Genomic DNA, 20,210 nt, shown 5'->3' on the forward strand with positions numbered 1-20,210 from the left:
ATTGGTCATTGGCTGGAAGGTCTTCACCTGAGGGGGACGAGAACTTCACATCGAGGTGACAACCTGCTAATTCAGACAATAGATACCTCCTAATTTAATCTGGTCCCGGAGCAATAATCCCCACCACTCTTAATGAGGCGGAGGTGTGTATGACTGCGCGTGTCATCAGCTCGGTCTGACTGACATCAGCCCTCTCTTCTCCTCTACATCATTCATCAGACTTCAGTCTGTCGATGGCGGTCACAAATGTTTTATTCCACTTTATAGTAACGGCTTCCTCTCCTCTCCCCCAACGTCCCCCTCAACACACACAACCAGCTGCCTGTTCCTGTTCCTACTCTATACACTCCCTCCCATTTCCCTCCTCTCATCCATCTCTCCGACTTCACCAGAACTCAGGGGGGATCCAGGACAGACAAGTTGCCGTGGTAACAGGCAGAACAGCATTTTTTTTTTTAACAGAGAAAAGCGACGCAGAAGAGCAGGAGATGCATCTGACAGAGACAGAGAGGGAGGACGGCGTTGGGTCGTAGGGCAAAGGTCAGCCAGCAGAAATACATTACAGATATGTTAACGCCCACATTTACAGAACCAGTACGTTACTACAAACATCGAAGTTCAGGATCTTCTCGAACTAAAGATGCACTTGGTCTTCGAGAGTCTTTAATCTGGCTGTGCAGCGAGCTTCACCTGCCTCACGCCAGCGCGTAGTCTCACCTTGGTACTGATTGACTTGTGGGTATGGATTCCTCTGGGCCTGGCCCATCTGTCTGGGAAGATGCTGCTGTTGTTGGAGCTGCACACACACACACACACACACACACACACACACACACACACACACACACACACGAGATACAAGGTGTTAGTCAGGGTAAAATCCAACAACATTAATGCCCCGGTCTCTGTAAAACTGATGAAACCGATCAAATTAGATACGTATGTGTCTAATAAACCCAACAGTAACATTATTAATGAACAGAACCATCTTTGCCTTTTCTTCAAATCTCTGTAGCGAAGGTCTGACACGAGGGTTCGAGAGACTCCGACTCCAAACCCGCCACAAACGATCAGAAACGTTGCCGTTAATTATTGACCAATTAGCCGGTTTGCTGTGTTATCATTAGATGCCTGGGATGTCCAGGGTAGGTAGCATCAGAATCAGATGGTTTTGTGCTGTGTGACTGTGTTGGACCAGCAGCAGCGGGTTTTTCTGTGTTCTCTATTAGAGCTACTTAACAACGAGAGCTCGGTGAGACGCGTCTCTTTCTAGAAGCCCATATTTGTGCGTCTGGGCACGTTTCTGTTGATCCAATTAAACACAGCATAGTAGGTGGTGACTCCAGAATTCAGAACTATTTAACACTTGATTCCCTCACAGGGTGTAATAAAAAACATCCCATTATCACAGCTGGTGACATGTGGATAAGTCACACACTCACACGTGCACACACACCGAAGAGATAAAAGAGGGTTGAGAATAATTATACAAGCACCCAGGAAAGGAGAGGACCAACGCAGACGCCTAAATCTGCTGAAACCTGGCATAAACATGGGACAACATGGCAGTGCTGGGACGAGGGACACGTACCTGCTCGGCCAGGAGCTGCTGCTGCTGCTGCCGCTGCTCTCTGAAGAGCTTCTGCTGCTCCAGCATGTGCATCTGCACCCTCTTCTCCTGCTCCATCGCCATCATCTGCTTCATCATGGCTGCTTGCTGCTGGTTGCCCACATATCCTGGTGGTGGACCTGAGCCCTGATTCGGTCCCACCCCTGAGGCAACACCACCAGCAGGGTGGGGTGGTGGAATGGCTCCTGGTGGTCTTGAGATTCCTGCCATCCCCTGTTCCTGAACAGTGAACACGACAGGACAGCCGGTCAGTCCACAATCAGCCGTCTATCAATCATAAATAGAATCCATTTTCCTTCTCAGAAGTACACAAAGATTCCAAATGAACTCCAACAGCCATGTGATCAACGCTAACCTATAGCTAGAAGCTGGTTAGGTTAAATTAGCAGGAAGGAATATCACGCTTGTGTCTTCATACATACTCACACGTACTGTAGATAAATACTGGCTACTGAATCATTCTGCTTCTGTACCCCTGGACTAAAACCACTAATATGGCGAGATGTTCATTGTGTTTAAACCACGGCGGACCCACACCAAAGCAGTTTGTTCAGACAAATGAAAAACACATCACATATACCGTATTCAGCACTGTCGGAATCCCCAGCTAAAACCGCTAAAAACAGACCAAAGTCAGTAGCTGCTAACATAAAGAGTCAGTTAAGGTGGTGAATCAGTGAGAAACTAGATAAAGAGCAGACTGTTTGAAGATTCAACTCATCAGGCCACCCTGAGTCCTCCCAGTGGGGCGTTGCTTGGTCCTCTCTGCATACATTATCTCCCTATTAGCATATAAAGAGCACTTCCTCCTCCACTCAGCCATATGCTAATCTCTAATAGGATGAAACGGCCTCGCCTGGCCAATGGGAGGAGAGCGTTTGTAAATCTATTAAATGTAGGACAGCCAAATGAGAGTGGACATCATTCCGGAACCAGCCAGATCTGCACACACTTAACAGCACACAGGTGCAGACGTGTCGGAGGCGTACAGAAAGGCTGCTCGGACCGGCCCACCAGACAGCCTGGGCAGCCCGATCAATGCCCAGAGCCGGTGTCTCCTCTGGCGTTGGCGTTGGACGCTGCGCCGAGGCAGCAGAGGTGCAGTGTGAAGAAGTGACCAACGGGAGGCAGTGGTGATCTGTACGCACGGCTACGTGCGTGTGGCTCAGCGTGAGTCTCACCAGCCTCCCCTCAGCAGATGGCTCAATCATGACGGCTCTGATTTACGACCCCCCACTCACTCTACCTCTCTGAATGCCACACCATCACTGCTTTCTTCACTGTTTCAGCTCCATGCCTTCTCCCACTACACATTCCGTCCACACGATTGCAAGGGAGGGAAGGAAAAAGGAGGGATTTTAAAGAGGAAGAGCGTTGCTTTCTGACTGTGGCAAAGAGAAGCGACGGACTTTAGCTAAAACATCCAGTGTTGATCTGCTGAACTGAGTGAAGAGAATCCTTTTGTCCCTTCCAATAGAGGAGGGGAAGGAAATGGACGATGGAAGGTGATGAGCGGAAAAGCAAATGGGTGACAGAAGTCGTGATAAAAGGGGACGAGAGCAGAGCAGGCAATGGTTGCTGTGGTGAGGAGCAGATGGCCACTGGTGGAGTGGTTACGGCTGCCGTGCACGGCCGCCCTCCGCACGCTGGGGCAGACCCACACTCTCACTCCTGCTCTGCTTTTGTCCACCCATCTTCCACATTTCTAAATATTTCTATAAACATGGAATGGAGGGTGAGCAGGAAGGTGAACGGGAGGCTGGTTGTGCTCCAGGAAGTAGGAGTTTGTGTGCTGGCTGCTGTCGGACTTATTGGGTTAGGAATCACGCAGAGATGAGGTGATCCAATTACTCCAGAACGCACAAAAATACACGGCACTGGCTGCAGTGGAGACTCCCACGACCCGGAGCAGGCAGGTGTGTCCAAACAGCCCACCTTCTCACGAGGCCACCACGAGACACAGCTTCCAGCTCTGCTTTCTATCAAATAGGTTCTCCTTCACACACACACACACCCACACACACCCACACAGATGTAGGAATACGTGCAAAGACAAACACACACAGACAGAAAGGCGTCTGCAGCGCACTGATGACATTAGACGTTAAGTTAAGAGCAACACATCCGTACCTTGCTACACACATGCTCAACGTGTAAGGGAGGAGCGCCACCTGGCAGCAGCGTACCGGCTGCTCTCCAGAGGGGCGCACATCTGTCAGCCACTTGTGCAAAAGGGAGCGAGGGAGGGAGTGTAAGGAGAGGAGCCGAAGCAGAGAGCCAAGGCTGAATGGCTGCCTCGTTAGGATGGGAGAAAAAGGCTGCCATGTTCTCAGAGCTGCTTCCTGTTGGAGCCACGCTTCAGGGGCCACCTGAAGGTCACAGGGGGCATTTGTCAGGGTGTCTGAACCTTGAGCTTCCCTCTGCTCGACCTTGGATTCAAAAAGAATCTCCACCCGAACGCAGGTCATGATGGACGTGCTGGGATGTTTAAGACCGGTTTTGATTTCGCCGTGTTGCCCCCTCATGGAATAACACAGATGTACACAACTGTAGCTGTCCTCCAGAACACGTACACACAGCAGCGCCACGAATAAAGAAGGAGAAGAAGAAGGAGCGGAGCGATAATGTAGATTAAAACCAACATGTGCTGTGTATTAAAGGACACGTTTAGGACAAGTGTTGGCCGGTGAAGACACGAGTGGAACAACAAACACACACATGCAGGCTAACCTCAGCAGATGGTTCAGCAGACCTCACAGCTTCAACCAGCCCCACAGCACCAAAGGTAAAGAAGACATCATGGTGTCTCACACACACACACACACACACACACACACACACCGTGTTTTGATCCACTAGTTGTGCATAATACGACTGCCCACTTACCAAACTAAACACACACACACTTCCACTGTTTCTCCCGGCAGACAGTTACATTTAAACTGATGGAGAGGAGTCGTGCTCCCCACAGAGGTGTGTGTAATCTCTTAACATCTCTCTGCTCTAAACCCTGACTGGCCTATTTCTGAATCTTCTCAAGACACACACACACACACACACACACACACACAGTTCTTTCCCTCACAGCTCCTCAACAATGGAGTGGGTTAGCAGGTTTTGTGGGGATCATCCTTTAACTACAGCGAGAGCAGCGGGCGGCTGCGTGGAGCTGCTGTGAAACGCATGTGGGCATGCACGAGTGAATCAATTAAGGTAAATGAAATCCCTGCAGCCAGAAGAGCGTTTGCAGGCTCCGGGGGTTCGCCGGGCGAGCGCCGCCTGGAATATCCTGGAATATCCTGGAATATCACCAGCTGATCAATCAACCCTAAACATTTGGACCCGTTTGAGCCGCCATGTTCAGCCTAAATCTACTGGAGAGCTAATAAGGAATCCATGCATCACAGGAGGTGACGACGGTTGAGAACACGTAAACAACGTAAACAACGAACCGTTGAGGTTCAGCAGTGACCAGAGTTGAACAAAGACGTGACCTGGCGTGGGCGCGACTGAAATAGGGTTAGGGATAAACGGCCGCCGCCGCTGAGACATGACGAGCGACAGAAGACACGGGTAAATCATGTTCATGAGGACAGGCTGGGGGGGGGGGGGGGGGGCAGCGTGAGCAGATGAGATCACCGGTGGCCGGGGAGTGATGGTGGCGAGCGCACCACCCTGAGAGGGGCCAGGTGCTGTCGTAAATCACCTTGGAAACAGTAGCCACGGAGACCTTAAAGACACACGTACAGACACGAGTGCGGCCAGGCGGGCGGAGGTTTCATTAGGGGAGTGAACGTGTGCACGGAGTGGGTGTGTGAAGGAGACGGATCGTTTCCATCAGCTCATCACAGGCAGCGTCCGACAGGCTTCTCATGTAGCTCATAAGATGTGGAGTCTTTATTTGGACCTTTTTCCCACATATTCTTGTTATTGTGACGCATGTCTTCCACTTCTCCGTCCTCCTCCACCTCCTAAACTCTTCATCCGGCTCCCCTGCTTTTCTCTAAGCCGCTCCTTCTTTTCTTCACCAGCCCCGGCCTGCTCATCCCTCCATCCGCACCTGTCCTGTCCATCCTCCCTCCCTTCTTCCCTCTTTGTCCAGCTGGCAGTGGATCCCTCCTTCCGTCTCCTTTGTTACTCTCCGGTCACTCTCATCCATCTTTATTCTTGCCGTTGCTCATTTAACGTCTCCCCTCTCCTCCCCCCCCCTCTCTCTGACTCCATGTTTACCCAGCGGCCGTATAACCTCCACCTCTCTTTGTCTCTCCCTCCATCTCTCTCCACATCTATCTGTGCCTGTGTCATAGCCCTCTCATTATGCTGCTGCCTCCCCAACACTCCCTCCCTCTCTCCAGAGAAGCCATTAGGTGCTGCTGTAAGGCTATCACTCTTCCGCTCCCTCCCTCCCTCCCTGTTCACTCTCTTTGCCATAGTCTCAAGGCTCTCCCTTCTCTCCATCCCTCTGCCATTCTTCCTCGCCGTTCTCTCCATCTCTCCTTCTTCACCCCTCCCCAACCAGCATCTTCCACCCTCCTGACTCTTCCTCCATCCAGATTTTCTAATCTCCAACCCTTTGACTGAGCCATGGTGGAGCAGGTGAGCACACACACACACACACACACACACACACACACACACACACACCCTCTGCTGTGGATACACAATATAAGCCCTGTCTGAGGCGTCACTGAATTATGCTGTCAACATACTTCCATCACATTTCGTCTCCCAGAGAGAGCCCAGAAGTGCTCTCGTGTGATTATTGATGCTTCATTTCTGGTTCCGGTGCTGAAAAATAAAATAAATCTGCAACGAGCTCTTCAGTGAAATGGCAAATTGTTGATGATCAAAGACTGAAAAGCAACACGGTGGAGTTTTCTGCTTGGTGACAGGATGATTGTAGAGGCTCTGTGATGGGTTTGTTGTTCCAGAGTAATAAATGACTGCACCCACTTCCAGATATCTGCCCCTTCCCAAAGCTTCGCACTCACACCGATGCTACTTCCTTTTGTCTCGTACATTCAGATACTCTCTTCGCGCTGCACCTTAAGCTATCTTCATCGCCCCCGACTGCCCGTCTATGTATTCCATTAATCTCTCTCCTCCTTTACCTCCGCTGTCTCACCCCCTCCCCTCTCTCCCACAGAGGAGGAAGAGTGAGGGAGCAGCACAGAGAGAGAGAGAGAATGACCATTATCTAAGCTAGCATCTGCAATAATTCCACAGCAGACTATTATCCACAATAGAGCCAAAATGGCCTTTGGTAATATGATGAAATCTGCCGTAAAAACTAGAAATGGGACTAAAAGCATCGGTGTGTAGAAAAACCTCCCATTCCTCTGCTGCTTTATCACATTATTGCATTCTACTCATCTCTCCTCCTGCCCCCCTCCCTCCCACATTCTCTCCATTTCACTCCTTTCGTGTCGTTCTCTCCGCTCCTTTGGTGATACCCCTCCCTTCCAACGTAGCGCACCGTCCCTATGCGCCGCTCTCCTCCCTCATTATCACCCTCACTCACTCCTTCTGGATCCTTCAAGTGAGTGACCATCTTCAAAAGCAGAAAATGGAGATTCCGTTCATCTCAGTGTTGTTCCGCCTGTTCCTGGTGCTGCAAATCTCCCCACACACACACACACACACACACACGTGCACACATTCATTTGGGCGAGAAGATTAAAAAAAAAAAGGGCTTTGGAGTGAGTCGGGAAGCAGTTTCCTGTCATTGCTAACAGCTGGCGACAGTGTCGGGGATGCGTCTGTGTACGTTTCTGTCTGTGTCTGCACGTGTGTGTGGGGGGGGACACACACACACACCAAAAGAGATCTTCCCCCATTCCTTTTCTCCCCTCCTCCACTGCATTGTCCCATGGGAGGTGGAGAAAGGTGATTTATGGACCTTCTCCTGATCACACGACTCAGCAGAACAGATGGACAAAGAGTGAGAGAGAAAGAGAGTGTGTGAGAGAGTGCGCATGTGTGTGTGTGATCATCTGTTTGTCAGTTGCATCTTCTTGCAACTTTATTAGCAGGACCAGAGAGGACGGAGAGATAGTTCCAGGAATAACTAGCTCTGAAAAGGGATGGGAAAAGTGCCAAACAATGATGGTTCAGCGCTCCGTGGTCAAATTCTATATCATTACAGATGATTAAAGTGTGCAGCAGCGCTTCAATACGCTTAAAGAGAGTAAGCGAGATGTTTACCAAGCTGGGGACGCGTCACAAACCTGGTGGGCCGGTGTCAAGAAAGGGTACAGAAGAATGAACTGTTGACCTCTCGGAGGGACGAGGGCAACAGTTCTAGTGTTTTATTAGATATCAGCGGTGTTTCCTCAGCAGAAACATACGAGGTTGTTCATTATCGGGTCAAACATCACATCTCAGGGCCCCTGGGGCCGAAAGACAGGCACCTCCTCGATGAACACAAGCTCAAACTGCAAAGTTCCTGGTGAAAATGAGCAACAAATGTGGTAAAACGTAGCAGGAAAATCACCAAATACAAAGTCAAACAGGCTTCATGCATCAGACCTGAAAAGCCAAGTAATTAGAGCAATAACAGCATGAGCAGCCTTGATTTGATCTCTTCATTCATGGGATTTGTATCTCTCTGCAGATATTAATGTAAAAACCCTGAAATGCTCTTCATGAACAAATGAGCCACAAAAACAAATGATCTCAGCTGCGAACAGATTCTTCCTACCAGAAACTTGTAATTATGGCAAAACCAGACGAAGTGACGGCGGTGAGGAGCCGGCCAGAGAAGAACAAAAGGAGGAATGACAACAAGAAAGATGGAAGGAGAAGAGCGGATAAAGGACGGGAAGAGGGAGGAGGTGAAGGCGTCGGGGTTTAAAGAGAAAAGGAGCGTTTGTCAGTGTTCAGGGGGAAATAGAGGCGTAAACAGAGTGTTTAATAGGGACGAGCGCTGGAGAGAAAGAGGAGGGAACGGTGGAAGCAGAGTGGGAGGAAGAGTATAACCCCCCCCCAAAAACAAGCTGGGCCGTGTGTTTAAGTCAACAACAGTCAGAGAAACTCATAAGAGAGAAAAAGATGTGGGTGGGAAAACACAGATGTAGGAACCATGAAAGAGAGGAGAGATTCCGAGAGAGGGAGAGAGGAAAGAAAGAGAAGAGGACGAAGTGAGAGAGTCGGAATGCAGGAAATGTCCTACAGCTCAGTGACAAAAAGCTCTGATAGAGTGGGAGGAGAAAAGAATGTGGCGATAAAGGGGTGGTGGGTGTAAAACGACAAGAAGAAGAACTAATTGTGCTCTGATTCCTGCTAATTGGGTCTGGGCTCCGCAACAGATGCTGCCTGAAGGAGTCACATTAAAGGAGGCTTCAGGAGGCAGGTGAGAAGGCGAAGAGGTCGAGGAAGCACAGAAGAGGGCAGCAGGAAGAAAGGAAGGAGGGAAGTGAAGTGAAGACCAGCCGATAAATGGGCGTGATCTTGAACGCAGCCTTTTACAGTAACGATGCAGTCACCTAAATCCAGCATCTGTGTGTGTGTGTGTGTGTCTGGCTTTATATTGTCTGTCTGTGACTGCAGCTCATTTGCAATTCTTGTGTTTAACCTGCGCAGAAACCTATGAATGCTCGGCGCCACGTGTCTGGAACGTGGCGCCGGGCATTCATTTACTGAACACACGCACACGGCTAATGGTTACTGGCAGATCTGAGCCCAAATAAAGGGGCCAAATGAAAGAGAGGGGCTAAGTCTCTGAGTGTGAAGGGATTTAGACCTCAAACAGTTCGTGGTGAAGCGAGAGGAGGGGGAGAGGGAGCGAAGCAGCCAGTGAGCATGGAAGCATTTAACAGCGCCGCTCGGGTGTGTGGAAGCGAGAGAGAGGTCTGCGGGGACCGACACTGAAGGTAGCGCCACCAGTGCATCAGTAATGACGCGTCCTCTTCAGTTCCCGCTCTCGCGGAGCCTCGAGAGATTGAAGAAAAGGAAACACTTCAGGAGGAAGAAAGGAAATCTGCCGCATATTTCTCCTCTGTCTCGGCGCTTTTACACAAAGACGGCTGTTTACACGGGAGAAACATCTCCGATTATTGACCCGGCATCATGCACGGGTTAGCATGAGAGAGAGCTAATGCTGCGCACAGCTTCTGCACCGGGAAAATCAATGACGCACACGTTGGCACGTCAACATTTACTTAAGAGGATATTTTACCACCCTGAAATGCAACACAACCTTTGGAACAGTTCCCTGTGATGCTTCTCTAACCTGGAGGTGTTGGTCAGTGCTGGCTACTGGCACCTGAGCTGCTGCATCCTGCATCACCTCCCTGAGGGTCATTTGTGCTGCGGCTGGTACAACCCTGGGGGGGGAGGGGGGCATTTCAGCCTCCCTCAATGACCACTTTAAGATCAATAGCAGCATCGAAGATCAATGCCTCAGCCTGGACGTTCAGAAACATGTCCAAAGATGCATGTGGAGTAGATACAAGGGCATGCAAAGGTGGCAAAAGGGACACAGGGTAATATTAGCGAGTGGGGGGGTGGGGGGGTGGAGCACAGCACTTAGCATTGGTGAGTGGTGCAACGGAGGCCTGCTCTGATGCGTATGGAGCACAGATACATGGAGACTGGACACAAAAGAGAGCTTCAATCAATACTGCATGTCCTGAAGGGGGCTATTCCACATACTGGCACCACTGCGCGTTCACGTTGTACAGGTGTGGAAGGACGACGTCGACGATGTGCACGTTGCTTAGGATAGGAATTCAGATAGGAAATAGTCGCTAATGGATTTACAGCTTTGGGACCTTAAACCGAAGACAGGTCCGACTATTCCTGTCTCATCTGCACGGAGAAAGAAAAGGAAGGTGGAACATTAGGACTGGAGAAGAAGAAACGGAAACGGAGGCTCTAAATTTAGCCTCCTGCAACATTCCAGAGAAGAATAATACAGCTTCCCCTCACGCCTGTTGCCAAAAGAGAACCATATTTGCATGGAATGATGATGCCATCTGTTTTATAGACCCCAACACATATGCAGAAAAGCTGCCAGGAGAGTTCTACGCTGTTGCTGTGGTTCCAAAAACCCAAATCAGGATCTGGTTTAAAGAGTTTCCCCTCACCGAGCTGATGTTCTTGAAGGCAGCAACCACAGCAGGATCATGTGATTATCTGACCCTGTGCAGGAGGAGGGGGGGTTAAGATGGGAAGAGACACTGGAAATGGAGGAAAAGGAGAAGTAAAGAGAGGGAAAGGAGAGGTGGGCCGAGACTAATCAAAGGTAAAGGAGCAGATGATGGCGTCGGATCCACAACGCCGCCGCCCAGGTAACGGCGCCTGAATACACACCAACTGCTCAGTGACTAAACTCTCAGCGGAGGCTCTTGATGAGACTCCAGCTGGACCAGGATGAGGATTGGATTTTGCTCCCCGTCTGGCTTCTTTTAGACCCAGAGTTCCTGACACCGATGCCGTTCCATCAGAGAACACGCGTCCTGTTGGCGGCCGCTTCTCCTTCACTCTCCGCTCCTCCGGGAGAGGATATTGCAACGTGCATCACTTCCAGATGTGCTTCTCTTTGGTCTCACTCACACACTAGGGCTGGTTTCACCAGGACTGTGGTGGAGGCATGACTGAAGGAGCTTTGATCTCACCCAGGTGGATGACGGCAGGCCCCGCCCACGCCCAGGTCAACTCACCTCCGTATTGTGTGGAACTGACAGCTGCCTGTCAGAGGCCGGAGAGGAGGGAGAAGAAAGAGCGAAAGGGAAAGATGGAGACCTGCCACGAGCAAGGTCGGGACACTGTGGCCGTTTTATGGCGGCCTGACATCACAGGTGAGTGATGCGGCCGTCTTCCATAGACGCACACATCAAGGTCTCCTGCGGAGGGAGGTAAGAGGTGGGCGGGGGGGCAGGAGCGGAGCGGGAATGATGAATGTAGGAGAAGGAAAAACCTGCTGTCTGCTAAGACAGCAACGCTGCAGCTCCCTGCCAGATTAGAGAGTGGCGTAGCGTCATCATCTCTGATAGAGCCGCCGGGGGGCTAGCCAAGAAAAGGACAGGGAAGGAGGAAAAATGGGAAAAGTCAGCGCACCGATGGAGACAGTGAGCAGAAATCAAAGAAAAAGAGCGCCCTGTGTGAGGGATCAAAGGAAATATGAGTCTGGCCAACAAAACACCGAGGTCGGGAGAGGCTGGGCTCCCTCTGATGGGCTGGCGTCGTCACGGACGGATCCGGAAATTCAGCAGCCGCTACACCGGTCAGAACCGGTGACGGCGGAGTGCACTGGTTTCAAATGTTTGTCAAGGAGGGGAAGGTCAGCTTAAAGGTCACCGCATCCCTGAGAAGGTGTCCTGTTTCAGATTCTACAACAGCAATAGGACAAAAGACAGAGAAGAAATGTGCACGTGCAGGAGGAAGAGGAGGAAGAGAGAGGAAGAGGAGGAAGAGAGAGGAAGAGGAGGAAGAGAGAGGCAGCTGCTCCATTAGCTGAGCATAATCACATCCTGGTTTCATGGACACACTTACGCATATGTGCATATAAACACACGTGTGGCGCTGCTCCAGCCAACCAAGAAATCCCAACCATGCACACTAACAAGGACAAGGAGCTCAGAGTGACACAAACACAGCGCGCACATGTGTGTGTGTGTGTGTGTGTGTGGTGTGTGTGTGTGTGTGTGTGTGTGTGTGTGTGTGTGTGTGTGTGTTAATCACAGTGCTTTACCACCCCACCCCTTCCACACAAGACTATGAACCAGTGAATAGAGCCATGAAGGTTTGTGTAGAAAACAGCACCGTTTACTTGATGTCTCTCTCTCTCTCTCTCTCTCTCTCTCTCTGTCACACACACACACACACACACACACACACACACACGCGCCCAACAGCATTTGAGAAGAGGAGGATCTGAGGCTTTGTAAAATACCTAACATACCAGAGAAGCCACATGAGAAAGAAAAATGCAGCTTTTGAGGAGCCTCAAACGACACTCGTGAGCTCAATGAGGTGCAGGGCTCAGTTGTTACAGGAATGAGGCTTTTCACACACACACACACACACACACACACACACACACACACACACACACACACACACACACACACACACTTCTCTGCTAATCAGCTCAGTGTTGTAGCGTTTGGATAAGCAGCACACCTAAGACTCCTTGACAATAGAGAGACAGGAGAGCTTACATTGTATTAAACCAGATGTGCCAAACATCAGCATCCCTCAAGCAGAGACGCACGGCGAACCTGCTGGCTGGAGATGACGACAACAGCGGCAGAAGAGGAGCCAGCGGGGGCTAAGTCCCATCAAACACCAGCAGCCTGGAATTCTCTTGTTCTCCATCCTAAAACCACCACACACCTGTGAGTAATCCGCAGCAACTATTCATATCTTGTTGTCGGACCAATTTAATATTCAATATTTCTCAGGGAGGGGGGCAGGGATGATCCAACAAAGGAGCTACGCTAGCTCAAATTACGAAAGGCGCCTAGCCGCAGGGTGCTAACCCAGGACGCCGCTGCAAGTGCACGTTAGCTCAATAAACACTTGTGTCGCTGTGGTGATGAGGATTCTGCCGGAGATGTAACTAAAGCCAGAGGTCACCTTGCTAGGCCTCGTCATCAGGAAGCTAGCCATTGTTCGCTCTCTCGTGCACGCCACGGCTTCTCTCGTCTTATGATTGACTGCATTAACAGGGCGCCGGGGGCACGTTGTCCATCTCACTTCATTAGCTCCCGGAATTACCGTTCATTTTCCACGCCGCGCCCTGGTATAATCCCGCCGTGTGGGGGAAATTGAAGGCCAAACAGGAGAGGATGAGAAAGATCAGTCACGTCACCGACGTCGTGGACGGACTGACAGCGCGTTAACGTCGGGCGCGGGGAACAAAGCGCGCGAGGGGGCGAGCGGCGTCCCGCTCGCCACGCGTTCGGAAGACGCCGTCTCAGACGCACCATATAAAACCCAAAGACACACGCCATCATCTGAATTTCCATCCCCCTCCTTGATTTACGAGCTCAACCTGGGAGATTGCTTTCCACAACACACACACACACACACACAACACACACACACACACACGATGTCATAAACCCATGCTGTCATTCATGTCAAGGTGAAATGGAGCGGGAAAACAAATAGATATGTTAGTGGCCACCCCCCGACTCTGAAATCCCCGTCTCCACACACACACCCGCCATGATGTCTTCTTCTTCCTTCATCCAACAATCAGAAACACAATAAATATGCAAAGGTGCAGATCCCAAAATCTTGTGCTCGCGGGCGACGCCGCTTTCAAAGGTCGCGGCCAATCAGAAACCGGCGCCGCTGTCTCGGTGAGGAAAAGGTTGATGTCCGGAGCTTTGGTTCAAAGAGGTGGCAGAACCGTGGCAGGTAGAGCAGCTAACGCTAACCAGTGATCCACAGAATCTCTGGGAGGTAATTGATCTTAAACTGCTTATTGGGAACATTTGTCGGTGTCAGCTGGTCCAACTAGAGAGTACCACCTTCTTTTATTTCTGGGCTTTAACGATGACGCTGCTCATACGAGTGTTTCTCTAACGTGTCCAAAAGAGGCGCGTTAGCTACAGAAACCAGGAATATCAGGAACACCCTTAACATCCACAAACAGAGACACGTCAGCACCATCCGTCACTACTGAACTACAGCAGGCAACAAGCTCCACACACGTGTAGAGCCTCGTCACACACACACACACACACACACACACACACACACACACACACACACACACACACACACACACACACACACACACACACACACACACACACACACACACTCACACACACTCAGGTTTTTAGTGGCACAGGTAAATTTCTGCTTTTATAAGCAGTTTGGACTTTATGTTAAAGTGGTACACACCACTGTGTGAAGACTAAGCAGATTTTCTGCTTTCTTGCACAAAAACTACAATAAGCGAAGGTGCCAGGAGTGTGTGTGTGTGTGTGTGTGTGTCTGTGTGTGTGTGTGTGTGTGTGTGTGAGAGAGGGTACACAATAAAATGGGGGGAGAGCTATCCACTGTCTCCTGCGTATCTCCAGCACAGCCGTGTATCCAACTGTCTTGTGGGTGCTGCAGCACAGACCAGCACACACAACTGACACGACTTAAACATGCACGTAACCACTGGTTAGTAACACGCATGCTTATCTGTTATCAACAGAACAATAAAGAGAATAGAAAACGTGACTCTTCCTGTTGTAGCTCGTCACCATTAGAAACGCTGACCTGCTCGTCTAATGATTTTATTATTTAATATCAATTTAGTCGTGTGCCGTCATTTTCAATACAGCAATGTTGAAGGTCGGTGTGTAAGTGAACCAGTTTGAACTGGAAATGCACCATTTCCTGATTCCCACTATAATCCCAGTTCCAGGGAGGTGCTGGGATAAAGACTGGGAAAAGGGAGGAGAGGGTCGGAGCTTTGCACCATCAACCACCTGCTTTGATAAGAGTTTGGTTTTTTCTTTAATACGCGGAGGAAAAGAGATGCGTGAGACCAAGAACAAAGGAGTTATAACATGAAAGCAAGTGCAGGAAATGAGATTAATAAGATGCAGCACATCTTTTATGTTCTAAAGACAAACGTCTCCTATAATTTCAGACCCTATTTCATGACCAAAGTAATGGCGTTCCTGTTCCCAGCTCCCAGACACCCTGCTGAGCAGCACCCTCTTCTCTCCGGGTCAGGTAGCAGCTGGTGTGGCTCACCCCCCCCCCCTTCAACAGCTGGACCCCCCCCCAACAGCTGGACCCCCCCTCCCTCAGTCATGCACCCACCCCTGTTCCCCCCTCCCTCAGACTGCTGAGGAGTGGACACCAGAACTGGGTAAAGTGGGCTGATGTTGGGGGGCCAGTCTGGTCTGGATGGGTGTGTGAACCTGCTGAGGCCCTTCAGCAACCATTGCAAATGGTGAGTGAGTGTGAGTGTGTGTGCGTGTGCGTGTGTGTGTGTGTGTGTGTGTGTGGTGTGTGTGTGTGTGTTCCAGTGGGTCACTTGGCCACAATCGGTCATGAGCTGAAGATGATCAGCAGTTTAGAAACATCAGGACTTAACACAGACCACAGGTCTCATATTCTGTCTGTTGTTGCCGTTGTTGTTGTTGTTGTGTTGTTGTGTTGTTGTTGTTTTCACTTTCACCCCTCTCAGCACATCCTATAATATGCATTCTGTCCGTTCTGGGATCATTAACAGCCAGTACGATGCTGTCAACGTAGACTTCAGCTGTATTTATCACCAAACTGTAACAAACACACACACACACGCGCACACACACACACACACACACACACACACACCTACCCCTGCCTACCCTCATCTTGGAGCTGCCATTGATTTGGGTTGCGAGGTGCTGTGGGCAATGGTTGCCGAGGCAACCGACAGTAGAGTGAAGCAGCCAAAGTTAGAGTTGGCATAAGACGTGTGTGCATTTGTTTATGCGTGTGTGTGTGTGTGTGTGTGTGTGTGTGCGCACTGGAGGTACAGCGACCGAGTATGTATTTGCATTTCTGCGTGTGTGTGTGTGCGTGCTGGTGTGTATGGTGTGTGTACAGTGTGTGTGTACAGTGTGTGTGTGAGGCGCTGGCAGTGTGACAGCAGTCTGTTTAGTATGCGGCCTCCTTCCTGCTTCTCCTTTCCTGCCTCCTATTGGCCCACAGACACAGCATAAGAATGATCTATACCCCCATCCACATCATCTCCTTAACCCTGGGTGTGTGCACACGTGTGTGTGTGTGTGTGTGTGTGTGTGTGTGTGTGTTGTGTGTGTGTGTGTGTGTGTGTGCAGCCAAACATACATAATCAACAGCATCATTCCTGTGCAGCTGCAGCCTGTTGTATGAAATTGGACCTTTTCCTCTGAGCCTCGTGTTCGGCCCCCTCGGTGTGTGACGGCGTGTCTCTGGGTGTTTGCTCACGGGCCGGTGTTCTGACCCGTTTGTTGTTGACCCGTTTGTTGTTGACCCGTTTGTTGTGACGGTGCTGCTCAGCTGAGGGAAACCAGGGTTCTCATACACATCCCAGCACACTAACCTTACCAGCGTTTCAGTTTCCAACAATCAAATATATATATATTATTTTTTTTATGGTTTCGAATGGATAAATCATGGCTGCATTTTTAAGGAACTCATTAATTAATGAAATTGTTAAATTCTTATAGAGTGTTTGGGCTGAACTATAAATTAAAATCATTTGAACTGAAAATGACCAGTAAAGAATCAACCTGATCACCTCCACACATCTGCTGCTGCCACTGTTGACCCACTGTTACTAAACACTCTCTCTCTCTCACACACACACACACACACGCACACACACACCCCACCTGCTGCCCGTGTGCCACAAGAGGGCAGCATGAAATGATCAGTACACCTGACACACTGGCAGCATCAGCGCACCGTCTCATTCCAAGAATGTGACCGTTCCAGGAATTCAGTGGTGATTTTATAAGGAGACAAAAGCTAAAAAGGGTTTTTGACCCAACAGGAAATGGAAACAGCAGCTCTGGACTCTCCCCACGCACGCCGTCTCCGGAGCGAACGTCTTCCTCGGCGTCGCCACCTGGACCGGAGGCAGCGGAGGGTTAAAGGGAGACCGGGGGCGAAAGTCGGAGCGCCTCATAATAGAAATGAAAGATCGATATGTGCTGCGAGCAGATCAATGTGTGCGTCCACGGCCTTAAAGACGCTCGACGCCCTCCCCTGGCGTCTCCATCCACCGGACACACACACACACACACACACACACACACACACGCGTGTCGCTTGGACAGCACAGCCGAGTTGTGACGGGCACACACACACACGCGTTATTGATCATGATGGCGAAGTGCAGCTCGGCACTAACTGCCCCTTCTGAGCACCGATGGAGGAGGGAGGGGTGGAGGGAGGGGTGGAGGGAGGACGTGATGGAGGTGAAGGAGGCGGCGGGCGGGCGGGTGCGACTGGAGTCCTGCAGCAGCGGTCGCACCCCCGAAGACGCCGTTATTAACGGCTCTTTATTCAGTTACCTGGGTGGAACGAGCCCGGGTAAACGGGGCAGAACTTCCCTCAGCCGTGCGTTTAAAAGCGCCACCCTGCCCCCGCCAGCTCTCCGCCCAATCGCTCGCTCTCAATCTGCCTCCCCCCCCACCTCATCTCCCACCACCATCTTCAGAGGCTCAACAGGATCAGAGCACAGCTCAGCTCAAGCCCCGACACGTGTGCCAGAGAGGGGGGAGGGGGGGAGGGAGGGGTGAACTGGAGATAAAATGTGTGTACATGAGGGAGGGAGACGGGAGGGGCTGGGAGGTAATAACTACCACTCATGGGGATAGATGGAAGAGGGAGAAACGACTTGGTATGAGGCTGTGATGTCCTCGCTGCTCCTCGCTCCTCAGCAGAACCACACGTGTGTGTTTCTGTCATTTTGGGGAAATTAAAATGAATTAATGAATAAAGGCTGAATGTCCATGAATTAATTGTAGGGGAGAAGCAACGACGCTAACGCTGCTACACAACGTCAGGACAGATGGTGCCACGGCAACATGGATGGAGTTGGTGTGTTCCGTTGGTGTGTGTGTGTGTGTGTGTGTGTTAAGGCCTCTGAGACCTTGTGGAGGTCAGGCCTCTGATGAAGATGAAGAAAGGGATGAAATGATGACGATGAGAGTGAGACGACAGAAGAGAGGAGAGGGCCAAGGACCTGTGAGAGGGCTGGAGTCGTGACGAGCGTGACACCGTGATCTTCGACGGGGAGCTCACTTTCACACGCACGCTTCAATTCATCGGAAACCTGAAGCCCCCGCCGCCTAGAGGCCGGCGCCCGCCATTGCAGCTTCCTCCAATCATCACTCACGCAGTCCCGGCAACACAACACCCCCATCCTGCTAGCATCACACTCCTGCTACACGCTGCAACTGTCTCCTGGTCTGTCAGGCACAAACACACAAAAACACACAAAGAGAGAGAGAGAGAGAGAGGAGAGAGAGAGGAGAGGGAGGGAGAGAGAGAGAGAGGAGAGAGAGAGGAGAGAGAGAGGGAGAAAAGACAGGGCGATAAAGAGAAAGAGGAAGCCGCATCATCTGTCACATGAAGACAAATCACAAAGGGGTCGTCCGCAGACTCACTCGTGCGCGTTTCCTCGCCCACTTGCTGCTTCCACAGAGACATCCAAGACCGTGACGACGGTAACCGCGACAACAAGCATAAATTAGCGTCATGGTGTGATGCTAAGCAAGGGAGCAACAATTAAAGCTTGACTAACGAGCTTTTGAGGACCAAGGCTGAAGTTTCCCTGAACAGCTGCTAACAGGATTAGCCTACACACACACACACACACACACACACACACACACACAGACACACACACACTCACACAAACAAACAGCACGAGCGCAGATTCAGTGGCGTCTAAGCACCACCTGTGAGACAAAACAGACACACATGCACGCATGCACATGCGTGATGAGCATAATACATTAGCCCCCCCCACACCCTGACATCCCAACCATCACCCCGCCCCCCGACCCCGACCTAAACCAAATTCTCAGACCCTCAGAGACCTTTGAAGTTGTGAGGACCAGCCAAAAGGGCCTCACTTCCTAAAAATGCCTTCACTTGACTAGTAGAACGAGTAGTTTTGTACCGAGTGTGTAGAACACACACACCTACCCACCCTTGACCTTATGACCCAGCGGGACAATGGCCACATCGGGGCTAATTGTCCAGCTGTAGTCGGAGTGTTTTGGTCTGCGTGACTTTGGGAGACACCACTGATGCTACTGATGCTACGCCTCATGCTACCTTGGGACGCGGTCCTTGGACTCCACCCAAATGTGGTTAATGCTCCACGAAGTCCTGTTCTATCACTGTCACGAGCAGCACAAAGCCGTCCCAACGTCGGGGTTTTGTTTACAACATGAAGGAAAACCTGTTTGTTCTGTCAACGGCGGCGCGCTGCTCTCCACTTAAACAGCAGCCGGCGTGGGTAAAACGTGCACTCTGTCCTCGTCCAATTAATATTCCTGCATCTCACAATTCCACCAACAAAAGCAAGGACGGCCTGGAATTATGCTACAGTAGCGATTATGGTCCTAAGCAATGCGCAGATGCTTTATATTTGTTTGTCTTTGTTTACTTTACTTCAGGTCTGTTTAATTCACTGAAATATTGCTTTTGTAGCCCTGCAATTAGACCTGACGCATGTATAACAGAGGGTATTTTGCATTTCAGACACTTCATTCTGCAGTACTCACTTATTTCTCACTTTCCAGGCCCTTGACTTTAATATGCTCCAACCTCCCTCTGCCATAAATCTCCCCCTTTCTGCACTTGCCTTTCTCCTTAAAGTTATTTTTTCTCTCTGTGCGTCCCCATCTTCAATTCTCCACTGCTCACTCAAATAAATCTCTCCTCCACTCCAACACTCCTCCCCTGCAAATGTATGAAACACGCAGACATGCGTGTGTGTGTGTGTGTGTGTGTGTGTGTGTGTGTGTCGGCACACCAACACACAACCCTGCAGGCAGCAGCCACAAAGGCCCCATATTAATAAATCTGCTCCTTTATTGGTGCTGAGTGTCTCTGCAGAGGAGAAAGAGAG

General features: G+C 50.6%; 1 protein-coding gene across 1 annotated transcript in view; it reads right to left on the reverse strand.

Moving 5' to 3' along the window:
• Nucleotides 1-20,210, reverse strand: part of maml3 (mastermind-like transcriptional coactivator 3) — a 52,425-nt gene that overhangs the window by 3,379 nt on the left and 28,836 nt on the right. The window contains 2 exon segments of the mRNA XM_057035607.1: nucleotides 718-796; nucleotides 1,592-1,849. Coding sequence (XP_056891587.1) covers nucleotides 718-796; nucleotides 1,592-1,849 — 337 coding nt within the window.

The sequence above is a fragment of the Takifugu flavidus genome, chromosome 6, assembly GCF_003711565.1.
Source record: "Takifugu flavidus isolate HTHZ2018 chromosome 6, ASM371156v2, whole genome shotgun sequence".
In the NCBI taxonomy this organism is placed as follows: Eukaryota; Metazoa; Chordata; class Actinopteri; order Tetraodontiformes; family Tetraodontidae; genus Takifugu; species Takifugu flavidus.